General features: G+C 51.2%; 6 protein-coding genes across 6 annotated transcripts; 4 read left to right on the top strand and 2 right to left on the bottom strand.

The window, feature by feature from the left end:
* Positions 1-5,945: 5,945 nt before the first annotated feature.
* On the top strand, positions 5,946-6,980 carry P174DRAFT_370102 (uncharacterized protein; the record flags this gene model as incomplete). Its single annotated transcript, XM_024822310.1, has 1 exon — positions 5,946-6,980. One exon carries the CDS (start codon positions 5,946-5,948, stop codon positions 6,978-6,980), a length of 1,035 nt encoding a protein of 344 aa, XP_024683302.1.
* Positions 6,981-8,416: 1,436 nt separating this feature from the next.
* Positions 8,417-11,114, top strand: P174DRAFT_442016 (uncharacterized protein). Its single transcript, XM_024827485.1, has 2 exons — positions 8,417-8,849; positions 8,894-11,114. Exons 1-2 carry the CDS (start codon positions 8,713-8,715, stop codon positions 10,992-10,994), a joined length of 2,238 nt encoding a protein of 745 aa, XP_024683301.1. The 5' UTR covers positions 8,417-8,712; the 3' UTR covers positions 10,995-11,114.
* On the bottom strand, positions 11,083-11,850 carry P174DRAFT_442015 (splicing factor 3B subunit 5 family protein). Its single transcript, XM_024827484.1, has 2 exons — positions 11,550-11,850; positions 11,083-11,490 (listed from the first exon to the last, which is right to left on the bottom strand). Exons 1-2 carry the CDS (start codon positions 11,790-11,792, stop codon positions 11,479-11,481), a joined length of 255 nt encoding a protein of 84 aa, XP_024683300.1. The 5' UTR covers positions 11,793-11,850; the 3' UTR covers positions 11,083-11,478.
* A 48-nt stretch (positions 11,851-11,898) lies between these two features.
* On the top strand, positions 11,899-13,844 carry P174DRAFT_191882 (tRNA-specific adenosine deaminase). The gene is made up of 3 exons (XM_024821282.1): positions 11,899-12,158; positions 12,212-12,254; positions 12,311-13,844. Exons 1-3 carry the CDS (start codon positions 12,005-12,007, stop codon positions 13,713-13,715), a joined length of 1,602 nt encoding a protein of 533 aa, XP_024683299.1. The 5' UTR covers positions 11,899-12,004; the 3' UTR covers positions 13,716-13,844.
* erg24B (c-14 sterol reductase) lies at positions 13,582-15,280 on the bottom strand. The gene is made up of 2 exons (XM_024827483.1): positions 15,141-15,280; positions 13,582-15,081 (listed from the first exon to the last, which is right to left on the bottom strand). Exons 1-2 carry the CDS (start codon positions 15,217-15,219, stop codon positions 13,973-13,975), a joined length of 1,188 nt encoding a protein of 395 aa, XP_024683298.1. The 5' UTR covers positions 15,220-15,280; the 3' UTR covers positions 13,582-13,972.
* Positions 15,281-16,165: 885 nt separating this feature from the next.
* On the top strand, positions 16,166-17,632 carry P174DRAFT_460750 (putative vacuolar sorting receptor (Mrl1); the record flags this gene model as incomplete). Its single annotated transcript, XM_024829923.1, has 5 exons — positions 16,166-16,545; positions 16,604-16,888; positions 16,947-17,125; positions 17,263-17,312; positions 17,429-17,632. The coding sequence occupies 5 exons, from the start codon at positions 16,166-16,168 to the stop codon at positions 17,630-17,632; spliced, it is 1,098 nt and encodes a 365-aa protein (XP_024683297.1).
* Between the last annotated feature and the right edge of the window lie 1,254 nt (positions 17,633-18,886).

The following is an 18,886-nucleotide window of genomic DNA, read 5'->3' as shown; positions in this document are numbered from 1 at the left end:
GACGGCCTGAGGCCGTGGAAGGTTCTGTGTCCCTCCTTTCGCTTCCTTCGTAAGCAAGCTCAATTTTGCAGGTGACTTCCTGCGCACGCGCGAACGACGCGGGAGCTGTGAGCATACCTATCCGCGGTCTAGGACGGGTCAGCAAAGGGGTATGATATTGTCGTATACATCGGGAGGGTTGTTATTAGTAAGATCATCGATCTCCAATAGCGCCGATTTCATTGAGGGATCGCAGGTGTATTTCTCGTCCTCAAATGCGCACGCGGGACAATATCTGTGAATGACACTGCAAGATATGAGCATGAACAGTTATTGCCATAGAATCATGTACTCCCTTCTGTCCGAAGGATGACTGTTATATCCCTGAGAATTTAGGATCCTAAGAAAGGCCCCTGAATGTCAATGGCTTTGAGGGTTGCTTATCGGGTTAAGTGAATAGGAATGGATATTCTCTTCGACCATGTTTGCTTACAGCGAAAGTGGTTTCTTATCGCTTCGCCAACTCACCAAAGCCATGAGGGTTGCAGTACAGGCGAAGGTCTCAGGGAGACATATAGCGCCATATCCATGTGTATCAGCCTGAGTAACATATACTCTTCCACAGTTGAAGTCCAGATACATAGAGTAGCGGTCCATCTGACACATCAAACCCGAGACTGTCATTTGGTTCTGAATCTATGATTCCAATAATGGGGTGTCAGGATGCGTCTTGTGGGAGATTGAGGGCAACGTTCAGAAAGTCTGTATAGCGCCATTTCCCTTGAAGCGCTTTGACTTGTATCGTCCTCTTCTCGGCACTTCGCCTCCAATGCTCACGGATCCGTCAAAATATGAGCATCAAGGCAACCATCCAAGTCTTCAGACAGCTTCTCCAGGAGCGGAAGTTCGAGCTTTGTAAACGGCGCCATGGAATCGCTTAGCTCTCTTGTAAGGTAGCAGTGACAGCCTGTACAGCTTCTCGTTGCTCACTCATTCTCTTTGGTGTGTTATGTCGCCTTTGTCGTCGTCACCCTAGTAATTGCGAGGTCACACGAGGGCCTTATCGTTCGACCGACTGGCTGTTTGGTTGTATCGGCTTGCTTGGGATGGATGGTTGGAGGTCAGAGACAAGGAAATCATGGATCCGTGTTAGCTCCATGGATGCTCTGCAGAAGGAAATGAACTAATGCTTCTTCGAACTAACCCGGGTAAACTGTAGTCTGTCCCCATCCTCGCAGCATGACGAGTGCAGAGAGAAGTCAAATGACGTAAGTTTAGGAACGACGACTGTCAGCATTGACTGATATCACGCATTCTCACAGCTAGGTGAGACAGGAGAGCTCCGGCCAGTCTCAAAGTCAAGATTTTTAGCGAGGAAGACCAGACTCTCCAATCAAACGCCTGTCACATATTGCACCCCGAGGAATCGCAGGTCAAACTCGCGAAAACACTCCCCCAAGGTCTCAATCTGTCTGCAAGCGGTTAGTCGAACAGGTGACCAAACCTGTATGCACTGTCAGCCGGATTTGGTGGGTCTCGACGCAGCTGTTGACGCCCACCACACATGGCTGGATATCCTCCAGTCTTGTGGCTTTCATCGCAGCCAGTCATAAGCGTGAATCTCGTCGTATCCGAAACCCGAGCAGGGGATATTGCGATCAGTGCTCCTGCAGGTTTCCCTTTGAGGATGGCTCGGTGCTTGCATGTGTAGGTATTGTCGAGACTAGTTGCTGACTGGGATCTTGAGGAGGACAGAGCGCTTAGGGATTGTGCAACAGTAAGCAGTAAGCTTGGGCATAACCGACTTTGTAAGTACCTGTATGTACAGACTTTTGTATATTACAGAGATCCTTGTGTGTCCTGCTCCGTGAGGGAGCTTCTAGATCTATGTTTTGACTTCAAATAGTCGACATGGCTGGAGTCTAGATGTCTTTGAGTCTGGTACTTTTGTTCTTGTTGGACTCCGGGGGAAGCGTGTGCGTTCATGGCAAACTGTCCAATATTGCTATGATGAAATAATTGACCTGTGGTCAGGGTGGAATGCTTCTATGATGATGACCATGCATGATTCTGCCGTCGTATGGGTTTACTTGAATCCGAACATTTGGAGCAACACACGCCAAGCATGGGGTCTATATTCCGCTCTCAGCACGGGAGTAAGTAGGGCTACTAACCAGATGTCGTCCAGTCCAAAACTCAAGCAAAACACGAGTGAAACTTGTCCGCGATCAACTACCATACAACTCCATTGACTTCTATTTTCAGTTTACCTATCTATATCATGTCGTGTCTTCTGCAGGAGTTGCCACACTCATTGTGGCTGATGGAGCAGCCTGTCGCAGATGTGGCAACCGCCGAGTGAGGCGCAGCCGTCACGGTCATCACCGAAACACCAAAGCTGAGATGGAAAGATCGCCCCCAATGCATGACGCCAGTTTCATTTCTGTCTTTTCATTTCCTTCTCTTTGGTTGTCCTGTTTCCACTCGCAGCTGCGGTGCCATCCTGTTGGCTTCTGGTATCTTAATTGTTACCTTGTCAAATGGGTGCCGTGGAGGCAAGTCATGCAGGCCGCACAGCCGTTTCAATCAAGGTGCCATTATGAGGTGTCGCAACTTCCCCAGTCCGCAGCTGACGACGCATGCGATTCCACCAGAACCCGCTTGGAAGCCGATCTCAACCGATGGTACGATCCCTTTTGCCGTATCATCCTCCTGTGATCCCGTCTATCTATTCAGTGTTCGGCTCATGACCCGTGAGGTATTTCTCCGCGCGTATCAAATCCGCTGAGGGCGCCTGCTGAGACCCCATCCCCTATCGTCTTGCTCTTCGACCTCGAGCTCTTCTGATCTTGTGACCTCGTCAACTGCTACTTGTGAGTGGCACTTGGTCAAATGCTTCTGCCTGCATCTGCTCGTCTTGATTATGGAGTCCACTGGTGAAGACGATTCGGCGGAGAGATCAGGTTGTCGAAACCTTTTCCACCTGTCGTTGGGTTCCACTGCCTCTAAATAAGTTCTCTGGTTGACTTAGAAGATGACAAGGCTCTTCACTGGATCCGTTAGTATATCAGACCATAGCGCGTGCTGACTTGCCTCGCGCCACAGCTTGCCCCTTTGGCCGATTGCGCGGAGGCTAGCCGACAAAAGGCGGACTGCTGCTCACAGGCTTTACAGGCTTTACAGGCTTTACATGTCACTGGGCAAGCCAAGGGCAACTGCTCTGTAAGCAGTGAGACAGGCGATTTGACCCGAGTCACCATCTCCCTTCTTGTTACCCATTACAGGCTCGGCACTGTATGTGGTCTGTTTTATTGTTACAAGTGCAGGATTGTCGCCGAATGGCGTTCAGTTCCGGAAAGTCTGGATATGACTGTCGTCAAGACTCGGTCCAATGGTTGATCGTAGCAGGGGTCTTACTCTCTAGTGCACGAGTCGACCTTTGGCCGCTGGCGAATCTGAGGCCAGAAGAGGGTATCTTCCCAAGGGTCACGGCAATTAGCTCGCCCCACGAATCATGACCACCACTCAATTCAACCAAGCCGTTTGAATCTTGTCTCTTCTGACCTACCATACCTCCGCAAGGATGGACAGGTCCGAACAACGGAGGAATAGGAAAGGAATGCAATGCATGGTGCCCCTTTTTATCTTGCCTATTACAGTGGTTTTCAAGGGGTTCAGGAGGTTGCTTTGCAATTAGAGTATCTACAGGATGTTGCAATACTTGACATTATGTTCCGTGCAACTACTATCTCTATCTTAGGTTGGCTCGCTAGGTGGTAATAATATTGGTATGCTAGCATACAACCTCAAAAAATATAGACCCGACAGTAACAGTACTAGTGTCAACTAGGTTTAAGTCCGTCAAATATGGCCCCATCGGTACTTGCAGCCTTCGACAGATGCATTTCACTAGCAATATAGCTGTGTCTTATTCTATGCATACCTTGACTGCCTTACAGAGTATCGCAGCGACGGCTTATTTTCTTCGGTTACCACCCTACTACTGATGACAGCAGCCACAGCGATCAAGTGCATGAGTCTGATATTGAGTTTCACTCTCTTAAAAGGTGGTGGAGCAAGGATGTCCTCTGCAAGCTGAAAACTCCCAACCTAAAAGTCCCACTAACAGCCTTGGTGGCGGATGTACTGATTTAGGCCGCATCTCCGTCTAGGGTCTCCATCTGGTATCCTACAGACTAACCACAATCCCACGGAGACATCCCACTGTGATCAATAATGACTCGATCAATTAAAAGCAATGCTGCAACAGATTATACCTAGGCAGATGAATTCACAGCTAATAACATATCACTTGTCAAAAGTGTGACCTTGGGAATATTCGATTTCAAATTTAGCCCTCGTATCTCAGACGATGCATAATCCAGATACTGCGACGATCGTGGCTGAATGGAGGGGTTTTTATGCCGGAGAGGCCGTTTCGACCTTTTTGAGTCTCGAGATGCAGCCTTTGCAGGTGGGGCATTGGGGCTTAGCCATGATCCATCATGATCTACTCCGTGTTGACCACCAGCCTTGCAGTTTGAGCATTCTGCAGCTTAGACTCGGCTCAAGAGTAGATCTAATTCGAATCAATCCGGAGCTGGTTAGATTCGTCTGAGTGATCATGGCACGTTGTAAAGTATGTTGTAAGAATACAAATACCCATACCAAGGCGTACACTTTTGAACTCATGAGTATCTCTGTTAATACTGATGATGGTCTACTCAATCATTATCCCAAGATAGCTACCAGAGGATCTGTGCTGGTAGCCACACTGTGCCGTCTCATAAGCATGTCTCAACGCCTCGCTAGCAGCTAACAGATAGAGGCAAATGACTCCGCTAGTCCACAGTCCACCGGTACGACCCAGGTGCCGTCAAGAAATCGACAGGTAGGAATAGGAAAATTATCCTACTCCCTTTATGGCCACTTGCATCCTGCTAATGCCAATCTCGATATTCTATGCATCCGCATGAAGACTGAGGAGCTGAGATCGGACGGGGTGTCCGCGCACTGGGACCTGGTCCTCTCGTCCCATCCGGTCGGGATTCTGCGTCTGTGAAGGCGAAACCTGTATCAAGTCAGATGCTGTATAGCAGTGTGGACTGGTCGAAATCGTCGGATATTGAGGGTGGGTGGCTATGGATGGAAGATATTTCGTACCTATATGTATCGGAGTGTAGCTACTATATTATCATGTCATCTTCCTCATGGTATGGTATGACATGATCTCAAATTAAGACAATAATACTTGGCTAGCTAATGTTTTCTTTTTCTCATCAATAATAACATTGTTACCTTCCGTCTTTCTTTGTTTTCCCTTTTGACAAAGAGGATTCTCGCTGCATATCCATTCGTCTCCGCATCTTCGCCCACGCACAAGTATCATTACTACTAAACGATACTTACATACTACATACCATACAAACTCAGAGTTGACTGCATCCTCCTATTTCCCTTTTGAGCCATCACTCCCGCCCCTCCTCGTCTTCCTGGATTCTTGTCTTTTAGCTCCCTCTCTTTTCCTTCTTCTCCTCCTCCGCCGCTTTATTTTACACTCTTTTTTCTGAACGTTCCTTACTTTCTTCCTTATCTTATTCTTTTTCTTGCGCGTTCGCCCGCACAGCTAATTTCGACCTCCACATTATCCACGCCTGACCTCTCGACACAATAATATCCATCCATCCTTATATGGTCCCATCTATACCCGATCAAGCGGTAAGACGATTGTCTACCCCCCCGACTGCTACGGTAACCCTTTCTCTTTGCGGACTCTGCGAGATTGGAATTCACAGACGGGCTGTGCTGGGTAAAAAGGTCACTTGCTGTGGGCGAATGTCGCCTTTTTGATTATTTCTTCTTTTTCGATATCGTTCTTTTCCACCGTGAATATATGATAAACGCCATTGCCGAACTTCCGGAGTATCACCCATCAACCATCATCTCTTACGTGAGAGTCGTCCATAATGCCAACAATCTTACTACCCTCCTCAGCCGCAGCATTTGCGCCGCGGTCCTCGCCCAATGTGGTCCTGAGTGCCAAGATCGAGCCCTGGTTGACGGCGACCTTGAAACGAGTTAACCGTGTCAAGAGACCACTGAACAATGTCACGCAGCATACAAGATGTCTAACGGAGACTCTGTCCTCGCCACATGCTATCTGGACTCTGTGCTCCATGATGTTTCCGAAAGCGCCAGACTCGGAGCTTCGAAGGGACGAGAACCCACTTGTGGAAGCGATCTTCAACTACCAGATGATCCACATCGAAGCATATGTTGTGCATGTCGACATGGTCTCTCAGAACGAGGTTGCCTTCAAGCTGACCCCGGAGACCATCGAGGCTCTGGTGGAGTTCCACCAGGATGTCTACTCTGTGGATGCTGCCGCCAGCACGTGGGAATGGAGCGAGAAGAGACAGCAGCTGAAGAAGCTACAGGAAGAGTTTGTTCAGGCTGCTAACAGATTCGTCTATCGCACCAATGTTCAAGCCCTTGAAGGGCTTGAGGAGGACGGTGCAGGTGAATTGCTCGGGGGTAGGAGTGATGAGGCCAAAGCGGCGATCGAGAGCCTCTTTGTCCCATTGCGTCCTCCACCTCCACGTGTGGTGGATGTCCTTCGTTCCACTCCTATCCTTCCCAGCTCGGTCGGACTGGACACATGGTGGCAACCTCCAATGCAGCAACCCGCGTCCATGGACGCCTGGAAAATACTACCATCCAGCCCAACCACGGCCAGCACAGGGGATTCTAATCCGAATTTGTGGGCCAGTCTCAGCGGTCTCGATGAGACGCACTATCCCTCCTCAACGTCATCCTACAGTCAGCCATTCACCACCTCGCCATACGACTCAGACCCGTACTACAGCGCCGCTGTGACGTCTGCCGCTATGACTGCTCTTCCACTACCGAGCATGTTGGTGCAGCCTTGCGGCACTGCCGCGAGTGTGTCGGGGTATGGCTGGGGCGGCCGATACCAGGATTTTGCGCTGATGACGATGTAATGGGTCCATGGCACCACAGACACTTTGATGTTGACGGTCGGCCTGACTTTCATGTGTCTTTGGATTAGGTCCCCGGGTGCCGACCAGCAAAGTCACCGAGACTCCTCTACAACCTATACCGGCAGCATACACTCCCAACGACGACACGGGCCACTCTCCTACGGATACCCACATCAGACTAATTGGCATCATTGACGGCGTTCACAATCTCAACTTTGCGACGAAGAACCATGATACTCCACCTCGTTTTTGCTTTGCGCGTCCTGTATTCTGTCCTTGGAAAAACCACAACTACAGTCACACTTCGGTTTTCTCTCGTTTCTCCTTTAGCCAGCACTTGCAGCGTTCTTATTTTTTCAGTTAATTGCATCAAGAAGCGGCGGGTCGGCTATTTGTTTTACTTCTTTCTCATGCTACATCCCGCATTATATGTCATGAAGACCTGGTATGCCTCACGGCTTGGGATATGATTTGGATGAAATGTTCACCCTCTTTTGTATTTCCTTCCTTGCTGCATTATCAACAGGCACGGTGGAAGTGCATGACGATGCTTGACTGGATTCGGCTTCTTTCTGCATTCCATTGTCCTGCTGACATCCTCCCCTTTTTGGTACGGGCTACCAGATTGAAGTCTACGAACGTGGGCTGGAAAAGGATGCTCTGCAGCGCTGCTTATACATCACATCTGGCATGTGTATGTTAGCGGGTTTGGCGTCCTCAGGGGGTAGGGTTCGAGGGATTCGAAGGACGCCGCATTGGCCTACAAGGATCGGAATGTTCGCCTGCGGCAGATATTCCGATCAGGGCTAAGTACACGCTGGTCTGTGACCTCGTCGAAAGTCAGCCCACTTGAAGCCAGTGCGACTCTTTCGTCCAGTCGTTCCCTATTCCCTGTGCGTCGCATGGTAGGTTCGTCCCCTATCGTCCAGGCTGGGTTTATAATATTACCTGGATACGCTCGATCCATCATTTCGTTTCCACTGGATGGAAGATGTGGATGATGGCGAGAATCGGATGCTGGCATAGTCATTCACTTCTTTGAAGGGCTGGAACCCTCTGCATATCTTCTCTCCTTCCCAATGGGAATGTCATCATGCTTTCTTCGCACGCATTGAAGTACTTGCGCGAGATGTACCTAAATTGAGAAGCCTCTAATCTAAACTACACAATCCATATCGATTTGTGGCAAACTGCTCACGAGAAGGCGAGTCCCAACTGACTGAAAAAGGTATCTCTGATTTTATCAAGGATCCTCATGTTGAAACATCGTAGCCCTAGAGAGGCAAGAGGATTCCTTTGGGTGCATTGTGTACTTTGTAGTGCGAGCCGAACCGTGCGGAGTACCAAGCAAGACACATGACGTCAGCCCCATCCGGCGGACCAACACTGGACGGGCAACTTAACTCCACGGACATGTTGGAAAATCAGCCGGCGGAGATTTATCCTTGATTTATTGGATTGCATCATTCGTAAGGCTAAAGAATGTGCTTTTGATGTCCCGGTGCATTCGACGTCCTGATTCTTGTACATGACTATGATTCATTCGCACGTACATCCTGTCGACACCCAGATGGAGTAGCAAGCAGTGCTGATATCGACCGAACTAAGACGGACAACGCTGTCTGATTTAACCAGTCATTCCTTCGAGTGGACAGTCCATATACACAGAAAATCGTGAGAAATATCGACGAAGATAGGTTCCAAAGAACGTGACCCTACCAGTCCGTCACCAATGGCATCCCTACAAGAAGCATTGCAATGCCTCTCTCCCACAACATGGGACAGCATCCCTACAGACCCGGCAAAACTACGAGACTACATCAATGACATCTCCTCGAAAGCACGCCTGATCGTCGACTCCGTACCAGAGTCCGCCCCTCCCGCAAACAAACCCACTACGCATTTGAGTCCAGCTCCCCCGCCGCATCGCGCATCACCCCCTCCCAGGCCCGCACAGGCTCCACAGATCCCAAACTCGCATCCCTCCAGCGCGAATGGGGCAAGCCCCTCAAGGTCGCCGGGTCCAAGGAGAATCCGCTCGAGATCCCCATCTACAAAGTGCAAGGCGCCGATGGCAAGGGCCACTGGTTTGGGCGCCGGAGCGTGCACAAAGGGCTTCCCTTTTCGACGTGGAAGAGGAAGCTGGCGAGTGAGATGGACGAGACGCTTGAGGCGAACCAGGCGCGGATACGGAAGGGGCGCGTCGCGGACCAGGCGGTGCGGGGGATCGGGGCGGAGCGACTGATTGAGCGGGTCAAGGTGAAGGACGAGCAGGGGGAGCAGGATCTAGGCACTGTAAATGTTTATCATGTCTCCGCACAGTTCCCGAAGCCGACCACACCGCGGGACTTCGTGACGCTTATCATTAACTGGGAGACGGAGGTGAATGGGGGCAGTGAGGGTGCTGGCGCGGGCGCGGGCGCAGAGGCTCAGCGCCGCGGCCGCAATTGGATGATGGTGTCCAAGCCATGTGAGCATCCGGATGCGCCGCCGAGGCAGGGATATATTCGAGGTCAATATGAGTCTGTGGAGTTCATCCGGGAAATCCCAGTCAACAAGCCTTCGGTGCAGCACGTGCCGCTTGAAACGGCTGTATCGCCGGCCAGGAGCGAGGACAATCTGCTTCGACAAGGTAGCTCTGCGGATCCAGCTGCGCAGAAAGAGGCTACTGGAAGCAAAGCCGGTCGACGGAGAGGAAAGACGGAATCGGCGGTTCTGGAGAAACGGGATGAGACAACCAAGCATATCGATGACCTTGGCCGGGACGACGAAGAAGATCCATGGCCAGTGGAATGGATAATGGTGACCAGGAGTGATCCGGGCGGTAATATTCCTCGTTGGATGGTGGAGAAGGGGACTCCCAAGAGTATCTGCACCGACGCCGTCAAGTTTGTCGATTGGGCTTGTCGTGATACGACCACACGAGCCAAGGACGAGCGCGACAGCCACGGACGAGAGTCTTCAGAGAAAACGGTAAATAGCCCGTCGCTGGACGGCGACGAAGAAAGTGCCGACTCGGACGACCTGGAATATGAAGAAGAAGAACACCATGGCCTGATTGCAAGTTTCGCGTATCTTCTCAACGCAGGGCTGGAGCGATATGCGCCTAAGGCCGTCCTGGACTATCTACCGCACAGTCCACACCGTACACGCGAATCCTCAGCCCAGTACAGTTCCGCTGATGACACCGATGAGCCCAGTGAGAAAGAAACCCCATCGAACGTTGGCGCGGCGAATGCCAAGGGTGGCACAGAAGGTCTCGAAAAAGATGCCAGTACCAACGCCGCCGATGCTGCGTCACAAACCTCGCAGCCAATCCCAACAACCAACTCGGTGCCTACGACTCCCCTCTCGGAACTCGCCCACGACAGCATCTCTCCGGTGGATGTGATCAAGATGAACAAAAAGGGCAAGCTTTCCTCTCACGAGAAGCAGCTCGCCAAGCTTGCACAGCGGAAACGCGAGGTCGAAGCTCAACTGGAGACCATCCGGAACGAGATCCAATCACTCCAACTCGGTTCCTCACCCGAAGTGGATACCAAGAAGGCTCGAGCTGCTGCCGCTGCTGCTGATTCTGGCGCAAGCGACCAAGCCAGCAGCAGCGCTGCCAGTACCGATCTAAAGCAGGGCGCAATTGAAGGCGCTTCTTCTTCAAGCAACAGCCACCATAAGCATAAGACTAACATCGAATCAGCGCACATGCACAAGGTCGCATCCAGCTTATTCCAGCAGGAATCGAAACTCCTTAAGCAGCTCGGGAAAATTGAAAAGCACCAGCTCAAGGAAGCCTCGAAGATAGAAGCGCAGCAGCGCAAGAACGCCGACCGCGAGGAGAAAACGCGGTCTAGGTCTGAGACGGATGCTCTACGGCGGGAGGTAGATATGCTCAAGAAGGAGGTCGAGCGGCTGCGATCAGAGAGGCAGAAATGGCTAGATCTGATTGCGTCGCTGCAGGCTGAGAATACCAGGTTAGTGGCACGGCAGGGTGGTCATGGCGAGGGGTCAATAGTTTAACCCTACGCCTAGCCTACTTGTGCATCGGGGGATCTATGGACGTTTCAGTATTTTGATCACCACCGACGTATATCATGGGACATGTAAATAATAGCTCAATGATCAAATTGTATATTCTAATCAGGCTTGTAAGAACAGCAGAAGAACTGTTCATGATGACAGTTCCCAGATAACGCCATGCACCGGGTATCAAAGAGTATCCTGTGTCAATACACATATTCTGAAGAATCTCCCTTCCATCTCGCGGCATTTCCCGTGAAACGCCTGCTCTCTGGCTCGCATAGCAAGTCGAGTCCTCAAGAGGTCGCCGTAGACCTATAGACAACCGAACAGTTCGATTGACTCTGGCTCATTGCCGTGCGATCCGGAGGATCCTTCCTTGACGCGAATAGCTGTGAACGGACCTCGCCTGCTGCAAATCCTAGCTGCCCGGAATTCAGGGACGCAGATCACTAGTCCTATCCCAATCCATGCCCAGAACTCGTTATTCCTGCGTCTAATCCTGACATCAGCAACAATAGCGTTCCCTCAACAAGCACAGCAAACAAAACCAACCTCAGGCGGATTGCCAGCCCCGCGAACCATCTTCTCAATCATCGCAGCCCGCACCTTCTCCTTCGGCTCGCCCATCCCCAGCGCCATGTACGACAGCAGCGGCGGGTGCCCGATATACGACGCATAGCTGTCGCGGATGATGTTGGATTCCCATTCGTACTTGGTTGTGTCGGCGTGGCCGGTGCCGATGTGGCGGGCCTGCAGGGCTTCGAGGTTTTGGAGGGTGCGGAGTTTATCGGCCATTTTTTAGTATCGGTAGGATGGGTATTCTGTGATGGACGGGTGTATGTGGTTGTTGTTGTATGTTGAAGCTGGGAAGAATTTCGGTTGGGTGATTGTTCTGATGCAAAGAGATATGAGATATCACGTGATATCCGCGGAATTGCAATGGATGTGTCTGGTACAAACCATCGATGAAGATTTGATTCTCGGATAGTGGCGTGAGATGATTTTTGATGGATTGTTTGGCTGCAGAGTCGTCACTGCCATCCCGTATCGCCTCCTTGGTGCATGCGCATTTTGATGGCCTGCCTGCTCGCAGCAAGCCTACCGTCTACCCTGATGGGTCGAGAGAATGGATCCCCATGTCCGGGATCGTGGTTGTAAAAGGTTAACCTTGTGGTGTCTCTGATATTGGTGGTCACTGGCTGATATCTACGTAGAGGAAAATACTGCCACGGAGAAGTTAACCTGTGTAGCAGTCACGTATGTATCCGCCTTGGTCTCGATTCATGCTTAGAATGATATTAACTGTTTGATAGTACTGGTGCAAAATGCCTCCCAGCCTCGCAAGTCTCCAAAGCCAGAGGCCTGGTGCTACATGACTGGCACGCGGAGGTTCTGGCCCTCCGCTCATTCAACTACTGGCTCCTGTCTGAATGCCACAGCCTGCTGGCCCAGGAACAGCATGCAAGATCATCAAGCCCAGCAAATACCTCAGGAGCAGCATCTTCACCTTTCATCCGCTGGAGGAAACCCACAGAGACCCCCAGCGCAGCGCAATCAGAAACAAACCCCGCCTGGCCCCCCTTCGAACTTCAACCCGACATCAAAATTTACATGTACTGCACCTGCGCTCCCTGCGGTGACGCAAGCATGGAGCTCTGCATGGCCGCACAAGACGACCCAAGACCCTGGGAGGTCGTCGCACCGGGACCCGAGCGCACCGAGTCGCCCGGCCCAGGCCCAGGCGCAGAACTCCTAGATGGCCGGGGCTACTTCTCCCGTCTCGGCATCGTGCGGCGCAAGCCGGCGCGCGCGGACGCCGAAGCAACCCTCAGCAAGTCGTGCTCGGACAAGCTTGCGCTGCGGCAGGTGTCGTCGCTCCTATCGTACGAGGCAGGTCTGCTCGTTGCGCCGACTCGAAATGCGTACATCGAGGGTCTGATCCTGCCGGAAGAGGAGATAAGCCCGGTTGGCTTCGAGCGGTGTTTCAGCGCCACGGGGCGGATGAAGACGCTGAATCGTAGGTTCTGGCCGGCGCCAGATGATAGCGTAGGACAGTGCGGATACAGGTTCCATCCCTTCCAGGTCCTCTCTGTTCCGAATGACCTGATCGAGACGATCTGGCCGTTCCGAAAACCGAAGCCCACGTCAGAAGCTACGACCCCAGCGCAGACACCGCCGAAGAAGAATAAGCCGGGGAACGTGTCGGCCGTGTGGGTGGCCGCTCCCTCACTGCCTCATCCTTGTCCCATTGCATCGGACAACGGCGCCAAGTCCTTGCCGGTGCTACGGGGTTCCAGGACGGGCTTGTACGAGACCATCATCAACGGGGTGAAGCAGGGGAATCGCGCGGCGTCTGTTACGCCGCGGGGTGCTTCTGCGTTGTCGCGCGCGAAGCTCTGGGGCTTGCTTCGAGATATAGTGCGGTCATCATGCTCGGGGGATTGTACGCTGGAGGTTGTTGATGGGGCCAATGGGTTGCAAGCAGGCAGTGTCCCAGAAACGGCGCCATCTCTGCAGGATACGGCTCTTTGCCAATTGATTGCAGCGTCCACATACGAGCAGTTTAAGAAGACGCCAGTGGCATTGACGCCGTCCGTCAAAGCACGGAAGGATGCCATTCGAGCGGCCAAGGAGGCCTTGAAAGGATGGATCCCTAATGAAGGCGATGAACGATGGGGACTGGACGTTCTCGTTGATCCTAAAAAGCGCAAGCGCTGAACTGATTTCTATAAGTATCATACACAGAACAAACATATGGGTGATGAGATGCAAAGGACATTCATACACTTCCAGGGTCCGTCAAAACGCCCTTGCAGAAAGTATAACCCTTTGGAAAACATCGACCCATTATTACAAACTTTTATCAAACATTATTATGTATTACATCAAGATGCGACAGTCCAATTTCCAAGACAGCGGCGTCTCCATCTTACTCAGCCGGGCAGGCAAGTAATCAAAGGTCGAAGGCTGCATCACTAGTAGATGCCCGGGATGATTCTGCTGCGTACCAGAGATGTATAGCGGTCCCAGTCGGCACCATACTTCCGCTTGCACTTCTCCTCATCGCGTCTCTCGCGGTGAAGAAGCAGGACACCGAAGTAGATCATGTAAAAGTACGTGAAAATCATGCCCCAGCCGCGAGATTCCGGCGTCTGGACAGCCTGCTTCTGCATCTCACCAGAAGCCGGGTTAATACTCTCAATAATCGCATACCCTGCAACACCGGTTGGGAGGCAGTAGGACCAAGACATGATCCAGTCGCCAAGGTAGTTGATGTGACGTGCGCAACCCCACCAGCCGGAAATGAGCAGCTTGGAGCCAGTCTTCGTTTCGATATACTTGAGGTGCTTCACGCGGGGGTCCTTTGGATCGGTGCGGAAGCGGTTTTTCTGGTTATTGGCACCACGGAAAATCGAATACCCTGCGGCTGTGACGGCAAAGACGACGAGGATCCCACTCAGGCCGAGCTCAGAGGGGTAGACACTGAGGTATCTAGTTTGGAAGTTGTAGAGGAACGGAACCCAGACCATGTCGCCAAAAGAGAGCATGAAACCGAATCCGTCCATGATGACGTCCATGGTCGTCAAAAGAGCTGGTTCCATGTAAAGGGCATCAAGGACATAGAAGGCCTGTAACGCAGTAGTCAAGACGATCGAATCGGTGATGTAGCCGTATGTGCGGTATTGATGGGCGATATTCGACAAATTCAGGATGATCCATCCAAGCAAGCCAGGTCGCATCTCACACCAGACCTTGATGTCAATCGTCCGCGCCGTCTCACTTACGAAAGGAATGGGCAGCTTGATCCGGGGGTTAAGCTCCCGGCCAATGAAGAAGTCATACAGGACGTTGCCTGTGTGCCCGCCAGGCGCCAGTTGCCGGAGCTCGGGGTTCAATTGACCGGGAGCGGGAACCGAGAAACTTCTGAGGTAAACGAAGATTGCGATGACAGTGCAGATGATCAGGTTCGCGGTGATCACCTGCAGATAGCTATCCCAGAGGAAAGTCCATACCACGAATTCAGCGCCGTACAAGTACGTGCCTACCGCACAGCCTGACAGGATCAAGACAGCCGACAGGAAGGCTGCGAATCGTCAGAAACTTGCCAAGCATAAGTGTGCCAGGGAGCGCGAGAGGTGTTACCGTTGAATTTGTACTTGAGTCTCCCTCCACAAGCCAGCTCGGTACCTTCGACTTCTGTGCCAGGGAGGAACACCTGCATGAGCAGACTTAGGAAATAATAGCTCAGCACCCACAGGGTAACCTGAGTATCATAGAAAGCTTTGATTCCATCCTCCGGCCAGCCGACCTCTTGTTTCAGCTTATCAATTGACAGTGTCGATGGGTGCAGAAGCGACGGCGCAGGACAACCCGAGATATCGTTGCAGAGGAAGGTGAATGCGTAGAGCAGACAGGGTAGGCCGAAGATGATTCCGAAAGCTCCAATACTTTGGAAATCAGCTTATCAGCTTGACAGTTTATGATCTTTCAATGGTTGTGACAACGTACGGGCCTTGAAACTCATAACCGCGCTTCTCTGGAACGGGTTGAATTGGAACCTTTGACTTCTCTGATTTCTTTGACGCCATTGTCCACGACGACTCACGTCAAGAGCAGGTTGAAAAGGAGCAATTGGTCCTCTGTGTCGCAGAGACGAGCCAGGGGGGCTTGAGGTTTAAATAAAATTTGAGGACAACCCCAGATAGTGCGGATCAGCGATGGGACGCAGCCTACCGTACCGATCGTCGACGTATGAGGCCGGATAAGCAGAAGCCGATAGCTGCCTTCGATGTCTTGGCGCTTGAGACGATACTATTCGTAGAATTGACTAGTTAACTGCAGCGTAATCCCTAGAATAATAACGCATAAAATGATTCCGAGACCTAGGCAACCTAGTTTTATGGCCTAAGCCTGGACAAAGGCGGGATAGAGCTTCTCCGCACGTGGAGATTGGAGAATTGCGACCGAAGTGCCATTTGGCCCGTATTACGCATCTTCATTGCGATTCAACCTCTCGTGTCTCTCTTTCATCCTACTTTAGCTCGTCTTTTCTCTTTCCTATTGTCGGTTTCGGACACACTCCTTTTTACAATTCCTCTATCCTTGTTGTCGCATCGATTCACCAAGATACCGGTTGTTTTCCGTCCCACGGGGATTGACTCCTCAAGATGAAGTCGCTGGCTGGCTCATTCCTGGGACTCCTTTTCCTTTTATCAGCTCCTGTTACATCGGTATACGCTGCCTCTGAACCTACGGGCAAGAAAGATGGACTCTCTCCCTGTGTTGCACGCTCTCCGTCTACCGGCCTTTACTACGATCTGAATGCGATTTCAGTATCTCGTCCGGATCCCTCGGACGGCAAGAAAAGCAGCAAGAACGCGCCGAAAGAAAGCTGGCACGCCAAGGGCCATGACTACCATGCCAACTTTACACTCAATATCTGTGCACCCGTCGTCGAAGACATAAAGGATGTGGTGGGGGTAGAGCGCGACAGGTGGAAGAATATCAGCGCCTATTACGAGAAGGAGGGGAAGATATACTCCATTGGGTAGGTTTGATGAACATACAGTGCGATGCGCGATGTTTTGGCTGATCGTATTGTACAGAGAACAAGCCGCGCAACCATTCTTCCGCGGCCGCAAGCTCGTGTTGAATTACACTAATGGCTCACCTTGTCCTGGCGAGCAGATCGCACATAGTTCGCGGAATAAGTCGACGATCATGTCTTTTCTGTGCGATCGTGATGCTCTTTCCCACCAGGCCATTGCGTCTTTCGTCGGCACCATGGATCACTGCACATACTTCTTTGAGGTTCGAAGCTCGGCCGCTTGTGGCAGCATCGGTCACGCCAACGGTGAAGGCCTGGGGCCGGCGGGTGTTTTTGGCGTGATGTAAGTCCATGTCACTTTCCCTTATGCCGAACAGAATACTAATACTGCCGATCCTTAGTGCTCTGATTGCTGTCGCCGCGTATCTGGTTGGTGGTTGTGCCTATCAGCGAACAGTCATGCACCAGAGAGGATGGAGACAATGTCCAAACTATAGTCTGTGGGCGGGCATTTTTGATTTTGGAAAAGTGAGTGTCTTGGCTTTGATACCTTTCCGATCATCTCGCATTCGATCCGGACGTGGCGTCCTGAGTCCCTATAAGGAGTTTGGTAGTGCGAGGTTGCCCATTTCCCGAACGGATTGACCTGTGGTCTGAGGCTCGGGCGCAGTGAGAAGGCGATACACTCTTTTCCATTTCCATACCTTTTTTCAATAGTTTCCTACTCATCCAAGTCAAGCATGTGTCTTGCTTTTGTCAATCCAATAGTTTATATAGATTTCACTCTATTGTGGCATCACTTCATGTCATTACTGATCAACTCCTTTTGCAACCGCTATCCTTCTGAAAATAAGCTGACCTATCATCTCACTCTCCCATATAGGACATGTTCGTCATCCTCTTCTCCTCCCTGGGCCGTCTATTCCGTGTCAGACGTTCCCCAACCCTCGGACACGGCCGCGCAAATGGTTCGAGCAGCGGTTTCATCGGGGCGATAGGCGGCCGTCGGGGACGAGACAACCATGCGTCCGACGTCGACGCGGAAAACCGTCTCATAGACCAATTGGACGAGACCTGGGATGATTGATGAATGAGATGTTTGCTCTGTTTCCTTGGAATTTATGATGTTGGTCGATATCTTTCTTACTTGCCTCCTATCGTACAGTATGAGCATGTCCTAAAATTTGGTTATGGCGGTTTCTTTTGCTATTTGTCGTTAGGACCTCATATATTGGAAGATTCGGCTTGACAAGTCTGGTAGATGCTGCCGTTGTTTGTCTCGGTGTATATTTTCGATTCAGCTCGGTATATAACCATTCATCGGTGCTCATAGAACTCGCACGCTGCTTGTTGCATCACCGTATGACAAATCCCAATGGGACGGCCTCTTGAAGACCATCCGTTCTTTCGCATGATAAGCAGCAGGAACACAGACTGACCACATGTGATCCTGGGACGCCCTTTGTGGCTAACCTGTTGGTAAGCACTTACTACAATGTATCTACTCGTGATAAAGCAGTGAATCAGATGGATTCGTTTAGGTACCTGGTGTGAGATGAAGGGGCCGGTTCATCAAATTCGAGGGCCCTGAGGTTGGGAAATCTGACCAGACAAGACGTCAGGTACTCTAGGGGTGCTCTATATGAGAGTTTCCAGGCTTGTCCGAGTAATCATTGAATCCAAAATCAATTCGACGAACATGTACAGCATATGAACTCTCTGATAATTCCCTGAGTCGCGTCAAAGGACATATCTTGGGATATGACCTGGATCTCGCATTAATATGCCAGAAAAGCCAGGATAAGGCGCTGCGGCAGAAGGCCTTGTTGACCAGGCGCAGAGAGGCTAAGTCTTGTCGGCTTATAGAGATGGAGTAACGCCTGGCATCCTCTGTCAAATGCACGAATTCGTAGTATACGTTCCTCTAAACATGATATATAAACTGCCAGGAGCATTGACAACACCGAGCACAAGGTAACACAAAGGTAGGTCTTACATGATCATATATCTCCATAGGGACTTGCATTTTGATTGTACATTTTTTGAACACTGAGCTACCGGTGAGGTATGACGTTTGTGGTGCTAGTTAGGAAGTTGTTCTACATGGATTCTGCAGTTGCTAGTTATGCCTTATGAGAGGAGAAGTTGTTCTAATGCAGGGCGTCTAAGTCCCTTAAAGCCTCCAGGAATAATTATCCGAGACTTTCCCTAATACAGTACGGCGCCTAGCAGGGTTCTGGATAAGAGGGAATCGCAGAGCATAGATGCCTCTTTGTGCGGAGCGATCTTCTGAAGCAATTGGGCGTTATAGTGAACCGAGCGCTAGATACCTTGTAGGTGG

Source organism: Aspergillus novofumigatus (assembly GCF_002847465.1).
Source record: "Aspergillus novofumigatus IBT 16806 chromosome Unknown P174scaffold_4, whole genome shotgun sequence".
Lineage (NCBI taxonomy): Eukaryota > Fungi > Ascomycota > Eurotiomycetes > Eurotiales > Aspergillaceae > Aspergillus > Aspergillus novofumigatus.
This window is presented reverse-complemented; position numbering and strand designations above follow the sequence as displayed.